This window comes from Mirounga angustirostris, unplaced genomic scaffold (genome assembly GCF_029215605.1).
Source record: "Mirounga angustirostris isolate CCGP_5_RB_7025 unplaced genomic scaffold, mMirAng1.0.hap1 SCAF_3, whole genome shotgun sequence".
Lineage (NCBI taxonomy): Eukaryota > Metazoa > Chordata > Mammalia > Carnivora > Phocidae > Mirounga > Mirounga angustirostris.
The window spans coordinates 134,560,010-134,581,361 of NW_026991711.1; the positions used below are offsets into that span (position 1 = coordinate 134,560,010).

At 40.4% G+C, this 21,352-nt stretch overlaps 1 protein-coding gene across 1 annotated transcript in view; it reads left to right on the top strand.

The window, feature by feature from the left end:
- MYO3B (myosin IIIB) overlaps positions 1–21,352 on the top strand; it is a 395,903-nt gene that overhangs the window by 187,821 nt on the left and 186,730 nt on the right. Inside the window, exon 22 of the mRNA XM_064585824.1 lies at positions 714–843. Within this exon, the coding sequence (XP_064441894.1) occupies positions 714–843 (130 nt within the window). The remainder of the gene's footprint in view (positions 1–713; positions 844–21,352) is intronic.

The following is a 21,352-nucleotide window of genomic DNA, read 5'->3' on the forward strand; positions in this document are numbered from 1 at the left end:
TCTGTCTCTCTGTCCTTCTATACCAATTTCCTATTCACCCATCTTCCCTTTCTCTCTCTTCTCCTTTCTTGATTTTAAGGGGGAAAAAAGGATTGTTTTCTTTCTGGGCTCAGTGTCCTTTCCTGAATTCGTTCTTTCTCTGGCATGTTCCTTAAAATTTCTCTGACTTGGATCCCTTCCGTTGTGAGAACTGAAAATGGCTCCGCATCCCTGAGCCATCACTCATGTGCCGTGAGTAACTTGGGGAGCAACGACAGTAGAGTGGTTATGAGCAGGGAGCCCAAACTGCCCGGGTTTGGAAGCCTGCCTGCCACTTGTGAGATTTGTCACCATGAGAATATCACTCAGCTTCTCGCTGAGTCTCTGCCCACCAGTATAACGGAGATAGTTAATAGCATTTACCGTATAGGACAGGTGCTTTATGCAGAGTGACCAATATATAGTGCCCAGTTTATTTTCATAGTTATTCTCACATGATAGATCTTTGATACGCCTCTTTTCTTCAAAGAGCACCTGAACAAGAAGTTAAGATAAATTGGCCTGTCAAAAATTACAGTTTTTCCCTCCTTATCTCATGGTCTGCGTTTAGAGGCATGGCTGTGTCCAGATAAAGTCTCTACACAGGTCGATGAATGACTGACCTCAGACAGCTTGCCAGTGTCGCCAGCAATGGATGATATCAGCTAGTTTGCTATTTGCTGTTCATGTTGCAGGTATTATACGATGCTTCTGGGGTTCTTGAGAAAAACAGAGACACTCTCCCTGCTGATGTGGTTGTGGTCCTGAGAACGTCAGAAAACAAGCTTCTGCAGCAACTCTTCTCGATTCCTTTGACCAAAACAGGTATGTGGAGCCCCGACCTCCCTGGGCCTGATGCTTCCACAAGCACTGCTGGAGTTTCCTTGTTCATGTCTCAATACTGCCAGGACTACGGTACTCCTCCCGTGTGGGACTTTAAGCAGGGGTACAGGTCTATCCAACTGCAAACAAAGGAAAGTGATTGTTTCTTTCGCAATTTAATTGCACATCATCAGTGTATATGCACTGTGTACACACACTTTTTATAACATTAACTCTTAGACTTCTCATTTTCTCTGCTTGCCTCTTTCCATTCTTCCATTTATAAAACCATAAGTTATCATTAATTCATGCTAAGCACTCTAGGGTGGTCTCAGTTTACCTAGAATTTTTGGGGGAAGATTATTTCTGTTCACATATGATTCTAAGTGAAGGGAATGTGGGAAATCCAAAGGTCATCCAGTCATGGGGTCCTCAGAGGTCACCTGGTCCAACTCACTACCCAGTCAGTGACCCCACCCCCCACTCTCCTAACCAACTTAGAATAGGTCCATCATGGCCTGCATGCCTGGCCTTTGCCCTCTCACAGCCTCGTTTTGCTTAATGGCTTCTGTTTAGCTGCACTGTCAGTTCTTATGAGAAGAATTAGAAAACTAGGGCCAAAGAACAGAACTTCCCTGTCTTTGCTGTTTTGCCAAATAGATTCCCATTTGGTCAACCTGGGATCTGCTACCTTTGGCCGAGTAGCCCACTAGGTCTTCTCACAACTTTCCTCTCGAGGGCGTTATGTGCTGAGGGTCTGTCTGGAAACAGCTGTGGGTATGCTTTTATGAAAACTGGAGGAGAAGCCTCTTTGTCATTGTTCATTATTTCCTTTTCTTTCTTCCCACTCCCTCTTGAAATCATTGGCACCCATGTCTAGCTTGGGGCCTTTCTATGCTAAAAGGGAGTGGCTGCCAGGTCTGATTTTTAGCAACATGCAGAGGAATGAAAAACTTGGCTAAGAAAAAAGCCACAGTCTACAACCTTTGCTTCATCTTAACTTGGGAAGAAAGTTGAAACCAGTTCTTAACTTTCTTCAAACATGCTCTTTAAACAAAAATAGTAGGGTGCCCATGAGAAAGCTGCCTCCACCTTTCTTTCCAGACACCTCCCTTGGGCAGAGCCAGGATTTGATTTATTATCTCCTTATGAAGATATTTACCCTCAAACCTTGGTTCTAAAGAGATTGTGCATCCTACATTGAAGGTCAGAATATTAATCAAGCTTCTAAATTTTAAAACATCTATTTTTGGTTTTAATGTATTACAGCCTTTGAAGGTGGGAGAATTTTATTGGACAGAAGTAGTTTGTTTTGTTTTTGCTGAAATTATAAATACTTGTTTCAGAGTGGCCAGATGTGAGCAGGGCTCCCTCACCAGGCACTTAGGTCTTATCAGGAAACTTATGTGCAGGGGCAAAGATACACTCATTATTAATACCCCTAATATGTACTCTTTGAAGTGAAATCTGTCCAAATGACTTGTCAGTTGGCATTTACACTCTCTCGTAAATATGAGTAACGATTTGTCAAATCTGTTCACAACTTTGGAATTTCCAATTTTTCAGGGGTTGGCAAAATAAAAACAATTTCGCAGCCTGGGCCACTAGGTGGCGCGATGCAAGAAGTCAGACTTCTGCAGCAAGCCTTGTGTTTGCCCTTGATTGCCTAAATGGGGAGGAACAGGAACAAAGAGATAGCCTCTGCTTTTTTTTTTTTTTTTTAATGCTTTTTGCTTTTTGCTTTTCCCTGAAAGAGCTTTCCTCCTGTCTTGTAACTCTTTGTGAATCTTGCCTTCCAACTGTATTCCATACCTCCTGGAGGAAACAAAAGTGAAAAAGAAGACTGGAAACAAACATATTTTCCTAACAAGCTTCCTTGTATTCCTGAGTTGATATGGTATATGATAATTTCTTTTGAAATCCTAAGTTTTATTTTCTCCACATTTTGAGTATAATTTAGAAGCCACAAAAACACATCAAAACTAATAAGCATGATTCTATTTTCTTTTTCTGAAATTATTCATATAAAAATGCCTTCAATCAACATTTATAGAACAGCTTCTAATAATAAGACACCGTTTAGGCAGCAAGGAGGAGATAAAGATAAAATGGCTTTGCCCTAAAGCAACGGGAACTTTCCTTTACCTTCACTTTTCTGTCTAGAATTTATGTCCTTATGATGATATTTACCCTCAAATATCAGTTCTTCAGAGATTGTGCATCCATTGTTGAAGGTCAGAATATTAATTAAGATTCTAAGTTTTAAAACATCCATATTCTGTATTTTTTGGTTTTAGTATATTCCAGCCTTTGAAGGTGGGAAAACCTTACTGGACAGGAATAGTTCGTGCTATTTTTACTGAAATTGTAAATACTCATTCCAGCACATTTCTCTTATGAAAGCAGATGTGGTTGTACATCTCAGCATTCTCGCTGGAAGCAAGGTCCCTCACATCCTGGCATTTTAAAAAGAGTATGCCGATATTTTCAGTGCATGAGAAGCCATTTTCTTGGTTGTTTTTATTTTTATTTTTTACTCTGTTTTGAACCCTTAAATTCTTGTCTTATTAAAATTAAATGGGTCACTAGTTCAATGAGCGTAAATAGATATGGGTAGTTACTTTACAAACTTCTTTAGGAGATGAACTACAGAGAGGAAGGAAAAAAACCAAAGTTGGGAAGCTTGGGAAGCTGTTAGCCCCAGACTTTGAAAAGAGGTCCATTGTTGGACTCCTCAGTTTCGAGTGAAGAGAACTCTATGGGATATTGGCACTGCTCTGGCTCGTGGTCCTCATGGTGGTTATGTGTTACAATATCTGTTATGCTGTACATGTTTTGCAAACTTTTCTGTACATGCATTCTATTTCACAATAGCACTTTTATTTTCCAAAAGAGAGAGGAGATCTTAAAATGCAAAGAGAAACTTTCTTTATCTAAGATTTCCTGTTCCCTTAAGTTGAGGTTTCCTGGTAGCTAGACTGTTGCAGCCCTTGGCTTTCAAAGGCAGGCATCAGAGAGCTCCTGGCTGACATTCCTGTTTGTTTAAATCAGCCTCCTCTCTGGGCTGCTGGGCAGGTAACAATCCCTTCATTAGTGTTTATAAAACAGAAGTATTGGTTCTTGGTCTAATCTCTTAATGAGGTTGAGAGGATTAACCTCTGTGTGTCTCTGTGTAAAACCATAATATAAAATCAGAGAGAGTAATCCAGTTGACATTTTCCTGTTTCCTGTACCCACCTTCCTGTTCATGTTGTACATCCCCAAATACCGAAAAGGTTAAAAAAACGTGGGGTGTGAAGTCAGGAGGCGCAGGGTCATCGGGAGATAGGGCTTCTCCGAAATTTCTGTAGCCCCGTGAGCAGCAGCCCCTTCTTCTGGCACGCAGCTGCCTGCTCCCACTCCAGGGTACTCACTGGCCATCAGGTGCTCGGAGGCAGCTCAGACTTATGGGACCGCTCTCTTGCCTCTAGATGGGCCACTTCAGACGTGGTGAAATTTTCTTTGTAATTTTCTTCCTATTGATAGGAAGTTCTCTGAAGATTTCATGCGTGAAAATTTGATGTGGCAGCAACATTGCTTTCTAAATCTTCAGCTGGGACTTTTCATACTGCATGATCTAGGTAGAAAAACATTAAAAGGAAAGATGTTATAACAAGGTTTTATCGCATATTTTCTTGTTTGGGGGACGTTCCACTTGCTACTAATAAACTAGAGAAAAGTTCAAAAGGCTCAAGGAAACAGAGAAGAGGTTTCAAAAAGAACTTGAAAAATCCATTTCTGTCTTTGAATTGTGAATTCTGACTTCCAAGTAAGGGTTTGGGGTTTTAAAAGAGTTCAGAACTTGGAAGAAACTAGAAAAAACAAGACCAGTGCCAGAGGGAATATTCTACGAGCCTCCAAGTCTGGCTTTGCTTCAGAATCTAGAACTGAGTTTGGCTCTATTTTCTCCTGCCCAAGCTCTCCCAGGTAGTTTCCCTTGGAATTTCTTTGAAGTGAAAATCAACAGTAAATTCGCTTTATCTTGACTTCCACTGGTTCTTCTTTTTATTTGGATGGGGGAGGGGCAAGATGAGCCCCCTCGTTGTATCTGTAAAATACTAACACCATCACTGCTGAAATACTTGATGTTGCCTGTTCCTGATTCTGTCACTCCCCAAATTCAGCATTCAGCTCTTAAGAGGATGCCTTTTGGTAACTGTCTTTGGGAGTTTTCATTTTCCACTTATGGTTTCTCCTCCCTACCGGCAGTTCAGAAAATGGGTCTAGCAGGATGAGCTGACTCTAAATGACAAGGTTCCAGGGTCACAGACATGGACAGTGCTTGCCTCCTCCTGAAACAGCAGCTCTAATGAGCCAACCCTGTCAGGAAGCCCCGAGGGGTGAGTTCCTCAAGCAGAGACCTGCTTCTTTCTATTTAATTTGAGTGTATTTCAGTCAGTAGATAATTATATATTTAGGGTCTAACTAGATGTTGTGTTGTGCATAGATGCTTTCTAGAAGGAATAAAAGAAAATCCCAATTTGAATAGTCAGGGACAGACAGTGCGTATCCTAAATGTATAAAGTATGCACAAAATAGTGTAAATTCTGAATAGGCATGTAAGTCAATAAATGGGGACAATGTAAGCATTGTGTCTGTATAAGTAAAAATAGAGGGAAAAGTCATGGAAATATGTGTCCGTATGGGATAAAACTTCTTTTAATTGTAAAGACTTCTTGGAAGAGTTTTTTAAAATTTATTTTTATTTTTATTATTTTTTTAAGATTTTATTTATTTGAGAGAGAGCACGAGCAAGGGGAGAGAGCGGCAGAAGGAGAGGGAGAGGGAGAGGGAGAAGCAGGCCCCCAGCTGAGCAGGGAGCCCCACACGTGGGGCTCGATCCCAGGATCCTGGGATCATGACCTGAGCTGAAGGCCACGCTTAACCGACTGAGCCACCCAGGCGCCCCGGAAGAGTTTTTTCTCTTTGTGGTTTTGTTTGTTTATTTGTTTTAATGGAGAGTAGAAAAAAATTGAGCAGTCTGGAAGTAATGAGGCATTCTAAGCCAGGGTCTATAGCACTGGAAAGGAGAGGAAGGCAGTGGGATAATTAAGTGACTAGGACATGAGGAAAGGACTCAGGGCAGAGGGAAGGAAGCAAGATGGATAAATGATGGCAGTCTTTGAGCCAAGGGTGGGCTTCTGATGCCAATCTGAAACACTGTGGGTGGTCAGGACAGGCTCCTGGAGAGAACAATTGTAGGGTGAGAAAGGTAAACTTGTGTGGGGGTGTTGACTGACTGAGAACCAGGGTGCGCCCCATGTGTGTGGAGCCATGTATGAGTAGATGCTCAATAAATACTTCTGCATTCTACATTTAGATCTAGCATCCATTTTGAGTTAATTTTCTATGAGGTATGAGGTTGAGGTTCATTTTTTTTTCCATAAGTATGTCCAGTTGCTCGAAAACTATTGAAATGGTTGTCTTTTCTTCACTGAATTGCTTTAGCGTTTGTCAAAAATCAGTTGTTATATTTGTGTGGGTCTGTTTCATTGATCTGTGTATTTAATTCTTCACCAGTACCACACTGTCTTTACTATTGTAGCTTTATAGTAAGTCTTAAAACAGGTAGTGCGATTCCTCCAAGTTTATTCTTCTCTTTCAAAATTGTTTTGGCTATTTCAGTTCCTTTGCCTTTCCATATAAATTTTAAAAGTAGTTTGTCTATATCTATACAAAATCCTGCTATGATTTTGATTGGAATTGCATGAAATCTAGAGACCAGTCTGGGAAGAATTGACATCTTCATTATGTTGAGTCTTTCAGTCCACAAACACAGTATGTCTACTTGTGGATCTTATTTGATTTCTTAATCAGTACAGTTGGCCCTTGAATAACATAGTTCATTTGAACTGGGTGGGTCCACTTATATGCAGACTTTTTAAATAAATATAGTACAGTACTGTAAATGTATTTTCCTTATGACTTTCTTAGTAACATTTTCTTTTTTTCTAGTTTACTTGATTGTTAGGAATATAGTATATAATATATATAACATACAAAATGTGTGTTAATCAACTGTTTATGTTATTCAGTAAGGCTTCCAGTCAATAGTAGCTTATTCGTAGGTTAAGTTTTGGGGGAGTCAAGAGTTATTTGTGGGTTTTTGATCATGTAGGGGTTTGGCACCCCAAACCGTGTGTTGTTCAAGGGTCATCTGTATTTTGTTTTGCATACAGATTCTGTATATGTTTTGTTAGATTTATACCTAAGTATTTCAACTTTTGGAGCTAGTATACATTTTTTGTTTGTTTGTTTTCAGTTGTCCGGCTAGCATACAGAAATACCATTGATTTTTGCAGATTGATCTTATCTCCCACAACCTTGCTAAACTCAGTAGGAGTTTTGTTTTTGCTTTTTTGATTCCTAGGGATTTTCTACATAGACAGTCATGTTGTCTATAAATAAGAACATTTATTTTTCTTTCCATTCTTATGCTTTTTATTTCTTTTTCTTGCCTTATTTCACTGGCTAGGACTTCCACTATAATGTTGAATAGAAGTGGTAAGAGGGGAAACATCCTTCCTTTGTTCCTGATCTTGGGGGGAAAGAGTCTTTCACCATTAAGTATGATGTTAGCTGGAGGTTTCATGTAGGTGTCCGTGTGCTTGCTGTTCCCTCTATCTGGAATATTTTCCCCCAAGACATACCCATAGCTAGCTTCTTCACTTTCTTTAGGTCTTTTATCAAAATCTGCTTTTCCTGTTAAAATGTCTACCTACTCAATATTTTATATTCCCATTTCCTGTTTTATTTTTCTCCTTAGCACTTATCACTACCTTATATACCATATACAGTTATTTATCTTGTTTATTGTCTGCCTTCCTCCACCATAATGCAAGTTCCAAGATGGCAGGGATTTTTGTCTGGTTTGTCTATTACTGTATCCTACCTGGCATATAGTAGCCATTCAGTTTATGCTTACTGAATAAATGATGGATGAAACCAAATCTACCCAACCACCTGTATCTGTTCCCATTTCTGTCTTCCTTCTGAATGACTGGACTATGCCTGCCCTTATTACAGGCCAGCTCTCCACTTGTTCTCTCTATTCCTTCCCCTTTCACTTTCACAAGGACTTTGATCATGAAGTTATTTCTCTTCTCTTCTGCATCATCTGTTTATCCCTCTTAATGTGATCATTCTCATCAACATAGTGTCTTCCATCTTTTTGACTCCTTGTTATATGTTAAATTGTGTTTTCCCCCACCACCAAAAAGATATGTTGGAGTCCTAAGCCCCAATACTTCAGAATGTGACTTTATTTAGAAATAAGGCCTTTACAGAGGTAATCAAGGCAAAATGAAGTCATCAAGGTGGGCCCTAATCCAATATGACTGCTGCCCTCATAAAAAAGAAAAATTTGGACATAGAGACACACAGGGAGAGTGCCGTGTGAAGATGAAAGCAGAGAGCAGGGTGATGCATCTACAGCTTCTCTCACCTGAACCTCTGAACAAAATTCTGTTTCTACTCTTGCCTTTTCCAGCCTAACAGCTAAACTGTAGTCTTTTAAAAAATGTAACTCTGGTCATCTCACTCCCCTGCTTAAAGCCTCCAATGGCCCCTCATCACACCTAGAATAAAATCCAAAACTCCTGGGGTGCCTGGGTGGTTCAGTTGGTTAAGTGTCCAGCTCTTGGTTTCAGCTCGGGTTGTGATCTCAGGGTCCTGAGATTGAGCCCCATGTGGGGCTCCCCACTCAGCAGAGAGTTTGCTTCCTCTCTCTCTCTCCCTCTGCCCTTCCCCTTGCTCATGCACTCTCTCGAAAATAAATAAATATATCTATAAAAAAAAAAAATCCGAACTCCTTTCCTTTTCTACAAACATGATCAGTCCCTGCCCTTCTCTCTGTCCCGATCTTTACCCCTCACTTTCTGTCTTCCTTCTCTTACTCAGATATTCCAAGCCTTTTCCTGACTCTGCAACCAGCTGCTCAGTCTGCCTGGAAAACTCTTTCTCCAGATCTTACAGTCTGTCTCCATCTTGTGATCCAGAATCCTACTCAGATATCATCTCCAAAGAGAGATCTTCTCTGTCCACCCAATGGAGAGTGGCCCCACACCTCCATACTCAGTCTGTTACATTACCCTGTTTAACTATCTCCATTGGGATCTAACGTTATCCTCTCTATGTATCACCTCCTTCCCCCATCCCCAATGCTAAACTGTAAGCTCCTTGAGAGCAGAGACCTTATGTCTTTTTTTTTTTTTTTTACCACGGTATACTCAGAACCCAGAGCAATGCCCAGTGCATAGTAAGTCCTCAATAAATGTTTGTTAAATAACTTGGTAACTCCTGCAAGGTAGAAACTAAAGCTAAAATCCAAATCTTGACTCCCAGTTTAAGGCTCTATACTAATTTATGAGGGCTGCCATAACAAGGCACCACAAATAAAAAGTGGCTTAAACAAGAGATATTTATTGTCTCACAGTTCTGGAGTCTAGAAGTCCAAGATTAAAGTGTTGGCAGGTTTGATTTCTTCTGATGCCTCTCTCCTTGGCTGGCAGATGGCTGCCTTTTCAGTATTCTAACATGGTCATTCCTTGGTCTGTGTGTATATTGTGTGTCCCAATCTCCTCTCTTTATGAGGACACCAGTCATATTGGATCACCCATTTGACCTTAATCACCTTTTAGAGTCCTGTCTCCAAATGCAGTCACATTCTGAGGTACTGGGGGTTAGGACTTGAACATATGAATTTGGGTGGGGGGATATGATGCAACCTATCACAGATCACTAATAGCTGAGGGAGCTGTTTGATATGAGCCCCCTACCTGTGGGACATGTGGGGGCCACCACCTTTCCCCAAAAAACCCAAGGACAGCTGTGACCTGCCAGAGAGTGTTTGCAGCCTCACCCAGTCAGGGAAGGAGAGCTCTGTTCTCTCCCTTTTCCTTTCTCCCTTCTGCTGACCAGATGAACTAGTCTGGAGAAAAGAAAAGACTCCCCCAAGCCATGAACGCCATCAATCCAGTCTGGAGGGAAAGGGAGAATGGGAAAAAGAGCTTTGAATTGGTATGATATCAAAAGTTAAAAACAAATAAGAATATCTTTAAAACCAAAAGTGATCTTTAATAGAAAATATCTAAAAGATCTATGAACTGGGGCAGAAGTATGGTTAAGAGAACTGCCATCCTCACAGAAAGGTGGGTCAGTGTGGGTGAGGGAAATGACAGGAAAAGGCAATGTTTATCCCCAATGAACTGGGATGCCTCAGTATGCTGATTTCATGCTCCAGGCACAGCAGAGAGCCACAAAGCTTTCTGTACATGTGACCCTAGGAGGCTGGCAGTTTCCATCACTAACTGGGGATTCATCCCAGCACCAGCCTGGAGCAGATGAGAGTCAGATTTTTGTCTCAGGAATAGGGCAAGTGGCACTGAACAGGGCAAGTCACTCATGAGTAACAGAAACAGCGAATGTTAATTACATGGGCTCTTCATCTCCAACAATCTGTCATCAGAATTTTAGTTCAGTGCTTGGTCTACCCAGCTATGCAGTTCTGCCCATGTAACCATCTTGTCTACCTGAGAAGACTGTTAGCCCCATGAGAACAGAGAGGGTGCCTTCTGTTTTATGTATACAGAGAACATGTAGTCAGAACTGTTCACAGTACTTCACAGCTCCACACCGTTGCCCACATGCATTCTGCTTTCTGGAATTGTGTCTGTCCCCCACCCCCACGCTCATATCTATCACACCTTCCATCCTTCCCCCTCTCCTGCCTCTGAATCTTTTAAAAAAAATTTTTTTTTTTTTTAAGATTTTATTTATTTATTTGAGAGAGAGAATGAGAGAGAGCACATGAGAGGGGGGAGGGTCAGAGGGAGAAGCAGACTCCCTGCCGAGCAGGGAGCCCGATGCGGGACTCGATCCCGGGACTCCAGGATCATGACCTGAGCCGAAGGCAGTCGCTTAACCAACTGAGCCACCCAGGCGCCCCTTTTTTTTTTTTTTTTTTAATCTCCAGAACTCAGCCCTAGCCTCACCTCCTCCAGGAAGTTTTGGGTGGGTCCAATTCCTTGCACCACTGGAATGTAAATTCCATGAGGATAGGATTTTATCTATTTAGTTACCTCCTCTTTCCAACTCCTAGCGAAGCCCCTGGCACATAGGAGATGCTCAGTAGATCTGTCTGTTCAGGCAGGGAGTGCAATTTATGACCAGAATTTCCTGGTGGTCCTGAGAGCACTAGAAGCACGTCAGAAATACTGGACCACCCTGTGATTTGCGGTGTCGGTTGGAAGCCCACCATCATCGGACATCTATGTTCACAAGTTGTGAAATTCAGAGAACTCCACTTAGAATTCCATAATCTGAATCTAGAAGAACAAGTGTGAAGCCCTGTTTGGACTCAGGTACCAGAGAAGTGCAGGTGTAATTGCAGTTACATCTGGCATCTAAAATAGATTGCTAGCTCCCTTCTGGCTGGAGTGGGTGGGAGGGGGCTGTCCCAGAAGCAAACAGCACACACGGGATTAAAGTATAGACTGTGCCAGGAAGCGTGAGAGCCATGTATTTGCTCAGAAATGTGACCATCCTGGGGGCTGTGGGTGATGTGTGGCCATCCCTTACCTGACTGCCCGAACCTCTGCTGCCTCTGTGAAGTTCTGTGACGGGCAGCATCCTCCTCTGCCCTTCAACAGGCTGGAGGAGGAGGCAGAGCTTCCTGGCAACAGCTGGACAGCCCCTGGAGAACCTTTACAGCTTCTTACCTCTCCCTTTGTGAATGGTTTTCAGTCAAAAGCCTTGCAGAAGACAAAATGCCTGTGTAGTATGGTGGTGGTGGGCAGAGAGCATCTCTTGTAATTCTAGTTTTTTCTCCCTTATCCCTGAATGCTTTTAGGTTTTGAGTTTGCATTTTCCAAGTGCTATTTTCTTTGTGTTTAAACGTAAGCAACTTAAGTGTTTCTTTCCTCTTTAAAAGTTGGCCTTCAGTTTCTTCTACCCCATCAGCTGTGGTGGAGGAGCCCTGGACTGTTAAGTCGGGAGACTTAGATATAGATTGCTACTTTGTATCCCTCGGATTTAATTCTCTGAACCAGCTTACCATCTGCACATTGAGGGGTTTGCATGAAAAACCTCCCCCGATTAGATGGAACCTTAAGGTCAAACAGACAAACCCCTAATAATCTCTAGCCCAAACCTTCAGTCTGGAATTTGAAAGCTTTCACTGGGCCCTCTTTTGTGTTTTGGTCTGTAGAACCATGCTGTCCAGTGTAATGTAAAATGTTCTATTATCACATTTTAAAATATGAAGAGAAACAGGTTGTCTAAGTCTGTTCAGGCTGCCATAACAAAATACCATAGACTGGGTGGCTTATAAACAACAGAAATTTATTTCTTTAAATCCAGGCTCAAGGTGCCAGCACATTTAGTGACTGATGAGAGCCCATTTCCTGGTTCACAGAGCCTTTCTACTGTGTCCTCATATGATGGAAGGGTCAAGGGAGCTCTCTGGAGCCTCCTTTGTGAGGGCACTGATCCATTCCTGAGGGCTCTGCCTTCATGAATCCCCTAATAACCTCTCAAAGGCCCCACCTCCCTGCTCAGAAACACGGTCACCCTGGGGGCTCTGGGTGCATGTGTGTACCATCACATTGGGGGTTAAGATTTAACATATGAATGGGGAGGGATATAAACATTCAGTCTATAGCACAAGTAAAGGTGAAATAATTTTAATAATGTATTTTTACTCAATATATCAAAAATAGTATCATTTAACATGTAACCAATATAAATCTTACCAATGTGATATTTTACTTTTTTGTTGTACTATGTTCTCAAAATCTGGTAGGTATTTTACACTTATGGCATATCTTAATTTGGACTGGCCACATTCCACATGTTCCGTAGTTACCATATTGAATAGCTGTCGCTCTGATGAATCGCTGTCCTGGCCACAGAAGTGCCTCATTCCTGCTTTTAAAGAGAAGTGCAGAGATGACAAAGAGCCCTTCTTGCTGATCCTCCCAAAGAAAATAAAGTCTTCTCTCTTCATAAAACAATATTTTATTGTGTCCAGATTTGACATTAGACTATTTTCCTGTGTATGAGAGAAATCGCTCTTCTGGATTTGCCAAGTTCCAGTATAAGCTTTTAAAAATTTTTCTTGACTCTGTTAGCAGAGATAGAAATATTCCCATATTGTCAGTAGTGAGAGCAGTGTTTCCCAAAATGTGTTTCATGAAGCACAAGGTTTGTGGGATGTGAAGAGGTGTGAGGTGACTAAGAGATTCCTGTGGTCAAAAAGTGTGGGGAATACTGATTGTGAAAATCCAATACATAGCTTTATTGCAGAAATACCAAGAGATGCCTCTTACATACAGGGCTTCCAAAACCAAGAAACTGCTTTTTGTGGAAAGCATCTTGAGGGTCAGGAGTCAAGCGGGGCCCGCTGAGGCAATGCTGATCAGAGGATTTTCTCCCTGACTTCCTTTTCCAGGGCAACCTTGTCATGTGGGTTTTAAATCCATTCCCAAAAGTTCCTTTCTTAGTTCAAGGGACCCTGTTGATGTTATGTTCTTGAGAAGGAAAAACTGAGCTCAATAATGAGTTGCGATAATGGCTCTAATATTGGAAACGTTAGTATCTACTGTGAATCAGATCCACTATCTTTCCTCAACACATTTTAATAGTTCTTTCATAGCTCCTAAATGTGACAGCGAATGTACATTTTATTCTAAAGTGGCAGTTCAATTTAGAGACATTTTGTTTTATTTCTTTAATGATCCTGTCAAGTATAGCAAATGTGGCAGCTGTGACTTTTTTCCAAGTGGTCAAAAATACAAGAAAAGTAAGTTCTGCTTCTCTCAGCCAGCATCCTTCTCATTCATAGAAAAGAAATATGTTCCCATTTAAGATGAAAGGTTCTTTGCTTTTATTTCATAGCTCATATTGGAGAAAAAGTCTCAAGGCCATTTACAGTTTATTAATTTATCCCACTATAAAATCTCTTTATAATGGGGCTTTCAGGTCATTTTAACCCTCCTCCTTCCTTCCCTTCCTAAAGGATAACTCCAGGCACTGCAAATCAAATGAATCAGAAATAAAGCCATTATAATTATAATCTCTCTACTTAGAGATGGATCACAATTTAACACTTTTTCCCCAGGAATTTGGATCGTATTAATAGAAACTGTATTTTTCTCTTTAGAATACAAGACTAGCTTCTGACAGTCTGGTCCATATGTTAGAAGCATATAAAAGTTAATCATTTTGCTGTGGTGCTAGCTTGTGTGCGAAGAAAAGCTGTAAACCACAGCTGTATGGAGTAACAATTGTGAACTTTACTGGCTTGCACATGTGAGACATCAGTAAACCAAATAAAATGTCACCAAACTGAACCTGAGAGCTGGAAGTGGAGAGAGGACTGCTTAGATTTTATTAAGGTTTGTATTTAGCAAAGTCGTTCCATTCTTTGCATTTCACAAGGGTAGTTGAGGTTACACAAAAACCAAATCAACTGTTTTCCAGATGATTAGGTTTGGCTTAGCCACAACAATGGTGATTGCTTAGTAATCAGTGGGATCACTGGGTGGTTGACCTGTTTTGGTGTGTAAATGACAAAAAAATCCAGACATCATCTAAAATCAATTGGGTTCAATCAGTTTGGCCAGGCAGCAGTCCCATCAGTTACTCAGTGGTCTGCCTTGGATATGATCAAAAATCTGAAACTACTGCAAAATCTTAAATTAGGCCATCCCAGGTGATGGGCTTTCTTGGTGTTGACTGCTCAGTGCTCTGCACTGCTGATATGCAACCTCAGGCAAGAAACTTGAATACTCTCTGCCTCAGTTTCCTTCCTTTGTGGATTGGGGCCATAGCTCACAGGATTGTCACATTAAAAATTCATTTCACACACTTAGCACAGTATCTACTACCCTGTAAACATTTAGTGAATGTTAGTATTTAAGAATTGTTAACTCTTTTCTGATCTGAAACTAAGTTACAAATATAGGGCAAGATAAGTGGATTTCTATGTTAATTTCCTTATCTCTGATGCATTTTTTAAAAGATGGATAATATTACATAGTACTGTGGTCTTTCTTTATTCCTGTCTTTCTGTTGAGAGTTTGTGATTTCTGTGTTTTAAAAATAATATCTTAAGAAAATAAACAGAATAAAATAAACCTTCAAATCTTAAGTCCTCAGTTTGTTTGCTTTCCTTTCTAGTCAACCAACCCAACATTTAATGAGGCTCTGGGCAGTAGAAAATTGGATATTCTATAAAACTCTGATTAATCAGATCTCTAATTAATAACATTTTTGTAAATCTCAAAAGGTATGCTGAAGAGGTTGCCACTGAGTCAAGTTATTTGGCTTTAACTAAAACTCCTTGGCCAACTAGGACCTCTAGGGGTTCCATGTGGCTCTAATCAAATCCCCTATACCAGCAACATCTGCATCTATACTCACCACTGAAACTCTGTTAACTATAAATTTAATAAGAACACTTTGTTCCCAAAGCTCAATAAACATTTGTCCAGCCCTCTGGATGATAAAACCCAGATACAAAGAAAGTAACTCATTCAAGCACTCCTAACCAGTAAGTGGCAGAGCTGAGACAAACCCCAGGTAGTTTGATCCCAGAACTCACAATCTTAACTACTTCACCTCTGCAATCCAGACCTCAAATAACTTGAGCAAAGGGTCTGGAATACGAAAGGAGCATGGCATGGACAAAGACCAGCAAGAAGGTCAGGCTACGTGGAAGGGAGTAAGATGAACTAGGGCCTGCTCTTATAGAGTGTTGGATGTAATGTTAAGTAAAAATTTAATGCACAATTTATTCACTCATTCATTCACATGTATTTGAATGCTTACTCTCTGCTAAATAGACCACTAGGTATAGAGTGGTAAATAGAATACACCTAGTGTCCTCCCTCATGGAGCTTAGACTCCAATGAGAAGACAGTGTTAATTAGATTCATGGGTAGCTTTCAGTGTTACATCAAGGAACATCTTTAGCTTTGATGAGACATTCTCTAGAAACATTTAAACCATAACTCTGTTTCATTCAGATTCATTACTCATCCGTGGTGCTACATAACTCTGCAAAATGGTTCACAGTCAATTGCTTATCTCCTTAAGATAATGAGCCATGGCATTCTTGGATGATTGAAGGAAGGATCTGTGATACTGAAGTTTGACAGGAGATGGTGGATATGATCCATCCCTAGAAGGCAAGGGTAGAAATCATCTAAAATGTTCTGGTGCACTGGAGCATCTTCAGTAAACAATTTTTCTTTAGCATCTACTATTTGTAGGACACTTTGCAAGTCTTTAGCAGGTGCTAAAGAAATATTTTTTGATGAGACATTCTCTAGAAACATTTAAACCTTGATTATGAATAGAAATACATGGTGCCTGGCTTCGAAGGGCTTATAATCTCTATAAGGAATCATTCCTAAACAAAAATACCCATGAAAGGTAGAATATTTATATTGACTTGAAAGGACTCAGACACAAGGACACTGACTAGCTGCAGCCTCTAGAATTAGCACAGAGTTGTGATGCTTGTAGAGTTACTTCATCAGAGGAATAATCTTTTTGCTGACCTTTATTCTTAATAGGTTCTGTTCTTTAAAAAAAAAAAGATCAGTAGGGGCGCCTGGATGGCTCAGTCGTTAAGCATCTGCCTTCAGCTCAGGTCACGATCCCAAGGTTCTGGGATCGAGCCCCGCATCGGGCTCCCTGCTCGGCGGGAAGCCTGCTTCTCCCTCTCCCACTCCCCCTGCTTGTGTTCCCTCTCTCACTGTGTCTCTCTCTGTCAAATAAAGAAAATCTTTAAAAAAAAAAAAAAAAGATCAGTAATTATGGCACCCCCCCATATGTAGGATAAGACTTTAATTTACAAAGTTTTTGAAATCAAAGGGTTATTTTGTATGCTATATCACAAGGCCAAGGTCTGTATCATAAGGCCAAGGTCTCAAAAAGGCAATGCCTGTACTTAAGAAAGAAATAAAAATAGATTAATTTTATCCTTCAACACCATGATACGTATAAGGTTCAGTAAAACTTCCTGGGCACTGCCATTTTATGAGTTGGTAACAACAACAACAACAAAATAAAAATCGTATATATAAAAGAGAAATGTGGGTGTGTGGATGTTCAGAAAACCCGTGGCATTATAGTTAGATATGAGTAATGCTGACCAATTAGGCATGTTGTAAGTTTTGCTTCCTGCAGAATGTTGCCTTTCTCAGTAAGCCTCTCCTTATTTTCTGGATTCTGTAGTTTTTCTCAAAGATGTGCACCTGGATGTTCAGACTAGGTCCTTTAAAAAAGGAGCTAGGTGATATGGAATAGTCATTCCTTGGAGTAAAGCAAAATAGTTGGCAAATGTGAAAAATAGACTTGGATAACTATGCCTGCAGAGACTCAATAGAAAAAAGATTTACATAGTGATGATTGCATTCAGATTAGTACCCAGTTTTTCCAAATGGTGGGTATTTGCTAATGTCTAATCTGAAAGAAGCGTGATTTTTTTTACTAGGAGAATATATATTATGAAGATGTTAAAGATAAGCACATTGAATTCCTTAATCTTGAAAATATTGTAGGGAGGGAGAAAAACCTACACTTCTGTCCCCTCTCTCATGTGCTAGGAAGAGTGGTATAAAAATTGGGGATCTGAATAAGCTCACTGTAGCCACAACAGCAAAGTGAAGGAGGAGTAACTAAAGAGACCACAGAAAAGGAACCATTGCTAGTTGCTCAGGGTGATCAGCTGTGAAGAGCGCATTGACAAATTATATATTCAGGTCTCGGTAAAAATCATTTACACTTCCTCCATTTATCTAAGCCACACTACCATCACTGCCCTCTCCTCCTTCTGTCGCCTACCAAACTGCTAAGAAACAATAATACGTTCTGCAGATCTTAGTTCTATCTTCTTTATCTGGTTCTTTCTTATTTCCCCAACCTCAGGGTTCTTTTAAGATTTTACGACCGTAGGTAGAATTTCAGAGCTGAATGGAAGCCTGATATTATTCGATCTTTTTTACTATCATTTGCATCCACAATTGTTACTCTAATTCATTTGCTTGTTGGTCAGCATGATGTTGCTTTAAAAAAAAAAAAAACTTTACTTTTAAAGAGCAGTTTTAGTTCACAGTAAAATTGAGGGGAAGGAACAGAGATTTCCCGTATAACCCCTGCCCACACATGCATAGCCTTCTTCATTATCAGTATCTTCCACCAGAGTGGTATATTTGTTACAGTGGATGAACTTATATTGACATATCATTATTACTCAAAGTCTGTGGTTTCCATTAGGATTCACACTTGGTGGTGTACATTCTGTGGGTTGAGACAAATGTATAATGACATGTCTCCATTATCCTTATGGTATCATACAGAGTATTTTCACTGCCATAAAAATCCTCTGTGCTCTGCCTATTCATCCCTTCCCCAACTCCTGATCTTTTTATTGTCTCCATAGTTTTGCCTTTTCCAGAATGTCATGTAGTTGGAATCATACAATATGTAGCCTTTTCAGATTGGCTTCTTTCACTTTGTAATGTGCATTTAAGGTTCTTCCAAGGCTTTTCATGACTTGATAGTTCATTTTCTTTTCTATTGTCTGGATGTACCTTAGTGTATTTTTCTGTTCACCTGCTGAAATACATCTTGATTGCTTCCAAGTTTTGGCAACAGGATTTTGTGTGGACATAAGTTTTCAGTCCTTTTGGGTAGATATTGAGGAGTGGGACTGCTGGGTCATGTGCTAAGAGTATGTTTCGTTTTGTAAGAAACTGCCAAACTCTCTTCCAAAAACAGCTATACTGCGGCACCTGGGTGGCTCAGATGGTTAAGTGTCCAACCTGGATCTCAACTCAGGTCTTGATCTCAGAGTTTTGAGTTCGAGCCCCACACTGGGCATGGAGCCTACCTAAAAAAAAAAAAAAAAAAAGACTGTACTATTTTGCATTCCTACTGGCAATGAATGAGAATTCCTGTTGCTCCAAATCTTTGCCAGCATTTGATGTTGTCAATAGTTCTTGATTTTGGCTATTCTAATAGGTGTCTAGTGGTGTCTCATTGTTATTCTAATTTGCATTTCCCCGTTGACATGTGATGTGGAGCATCTTTGCGTATGCTTATTTGTCATCTGTGTATCTTCTTAGGTGAAGTGTCTTTTAAGATCTTTGGTCCATTTTGGGGTGCCTGGCTGGCTTAGTCTGAAGAGCATGCAACTCTTGATCTCAGGGTTGTGAGTTCAAGCCCCACCTTGGGTATAGATATTACTAAAAAAACTAAACTTTAAAGAAAAAGAAAATCTTTGGTTCATTTTTCAACTGGGTTGTTTTCTTAATGAATTTTAAGAATTTGTATATTTTGGATAACAATCTTTTATCAGATCTATCTTTTGCAAATAATTTTCTCTGATGTTGCTTTTTGAACAATATTGTTTATTGCCCTGACCAGCTCTCTGATGTATAGCCCAGGTAAATTTCTTATATGTCCTGGCCACAGATGTCACATAGTCTCTTTTTGGCACCAGGTCGACATTACACAGTTCTTGTAGTTTCCCCTCAAAAAGGTTCTACCCCTCTTAACACCACATTACCTGGTATTGATCTAGATGAAGCTGTGTAGCCACAAAGGGTTTGCTCTGTGGGTGCCATGGCAGAATGCTATGGCATACAAGTAGAAGACCACTAATATCCTCAGACTCCTCATTTGACATATCAATCAAGTGAGTCACAGAGAGTAGAATGATCTAAAGTTAGTGGCAGGCCTGGGATAAGAATCCGGATTTCTCACTTTCAAGTCTAGCATCCTTTTCATTGCTTCCATGCTGAGGAGGGAGAACCAAAGAAGCATTTATAGTTTCAAGCACTCAGTTGCTATCCTGCACAATGGGAGTTAACAGCATCTTATTTCCTGAAGCCCTCTGTGGCTTTCACGGTCTTAACTAAAAACACAAGGAAACCCAAGTATTGTGCCTCACACAAAGAAATGGAACAGACTCATCATCAACAGATAAGGTGTCTTGAGCAGAACTTCTAGAGGGGCTTTTAAAATCTGCAGTGATCAGTTTATTCTCTCCTGCCTGGGCATTTTACTTAGGATTCTAGTCTTAGATATGGAATGTCACTTTTCTCTGTGCAATTACCTGACCCATGTGAGATTTTACTCAAGACTTTGGTCTCATTAGTGCTTGTACCCTACTGGTTTACATCCAGACCATCCAACTTTGGCCAAATGGTTGAGGACTCCAGCTGAAGGCCACTGGAAGAGCAAAATAGCAAAGATTTTGTCCATGGTCTCAGTGACTTATGATGACTTAGCAAAGCTTTCCTTTTCCATGTTTTCTTCCCCCAGAAATTGCCTTCATAGTTAGTATTTTCATTGGTAGGAGAGACAAGTAACGTGTTTATGCTTATAAGGGTAAAAAAAATAAATAGTTTTTGCTATTATTATATGTCTAATAAAAATGAGAAGCTCCTTGGGAGTTTGATGTATAGGGTCTCTGAAAGTCTCTGGAATTTTTATTAATTAATTAATTTATCTTTAGTTTTTTATTTATTTAAGTAATCTCTACACCTCACATGGGGCTTGAACTCATGACCCCAAGATCAAGAGTCACATGCTCTTCTAACTGAGCCAGCCAGGCACTTCAGTCTCTGGAACTTTTAAAGATCTCTCTTCTCACTAAGCATTCTGCATCTTCCAGGTAGAATCCTTTCCCTTTCCTGTCAAACTCCTGAAAATCCTTCAAGATCTAGCTCATTTATTGCCTGCTTTTCAGCTTTTTTTCTCATTCTTGCAAGAAAACTTAGTCTTCTGTCCTCTCAGGTCACTTTATTCAGGTTTATTTTAACACTTTCCACTTCAAATTGCAATGGATTGTTTCTATGTCAGTCTTTTCCCTTCCCCCAGCAGCTTCTCTGGGCTGTCCTCTCCTTGAGACGAAGAACTGTGTTCTGTTCATCTTTGGAGGAACCACAGAGGGCCCTTAATGTCTTATTTCAAAGCGTGAATAACTTGAGCACCATTAACTGAAAGCACCTCTACTAACAAACTGTCCTCTTACCCAGACACTGGACAGTCTATAGGTACCCAACATTTCCATCAGCAGAATCATTCTGTGAATGTTTTGTTCCTAGAAGGCTTTCCATATCCTGCAAACATCTCACCTGAGTGAAGTAATACATTTCTCTATGCATAAACAAATGAGATCTGGATTAGTTGTCAGAGGATAATAGTAACCTGAAGATTTGGAACATAGGGGAGGTTTGATGGAGGAGGTCTGTACCGCCTGGTCGAGGAAATAGGGAAACTGGCTGCTGGAGTAGGGAGGAGATACAACATTAAAGCCATGTGCACCTTCAGAAGTGGAAATGGGAGTGTGCCAAGGAGCGTGTGGAACTTGAATACATCTTTTGCCTAAATTACAGTTTTTCCAGGACCAGCATTGGTTGGACTAAAACCTGCTCTGCTGCATAGGGATGTTGCTTTG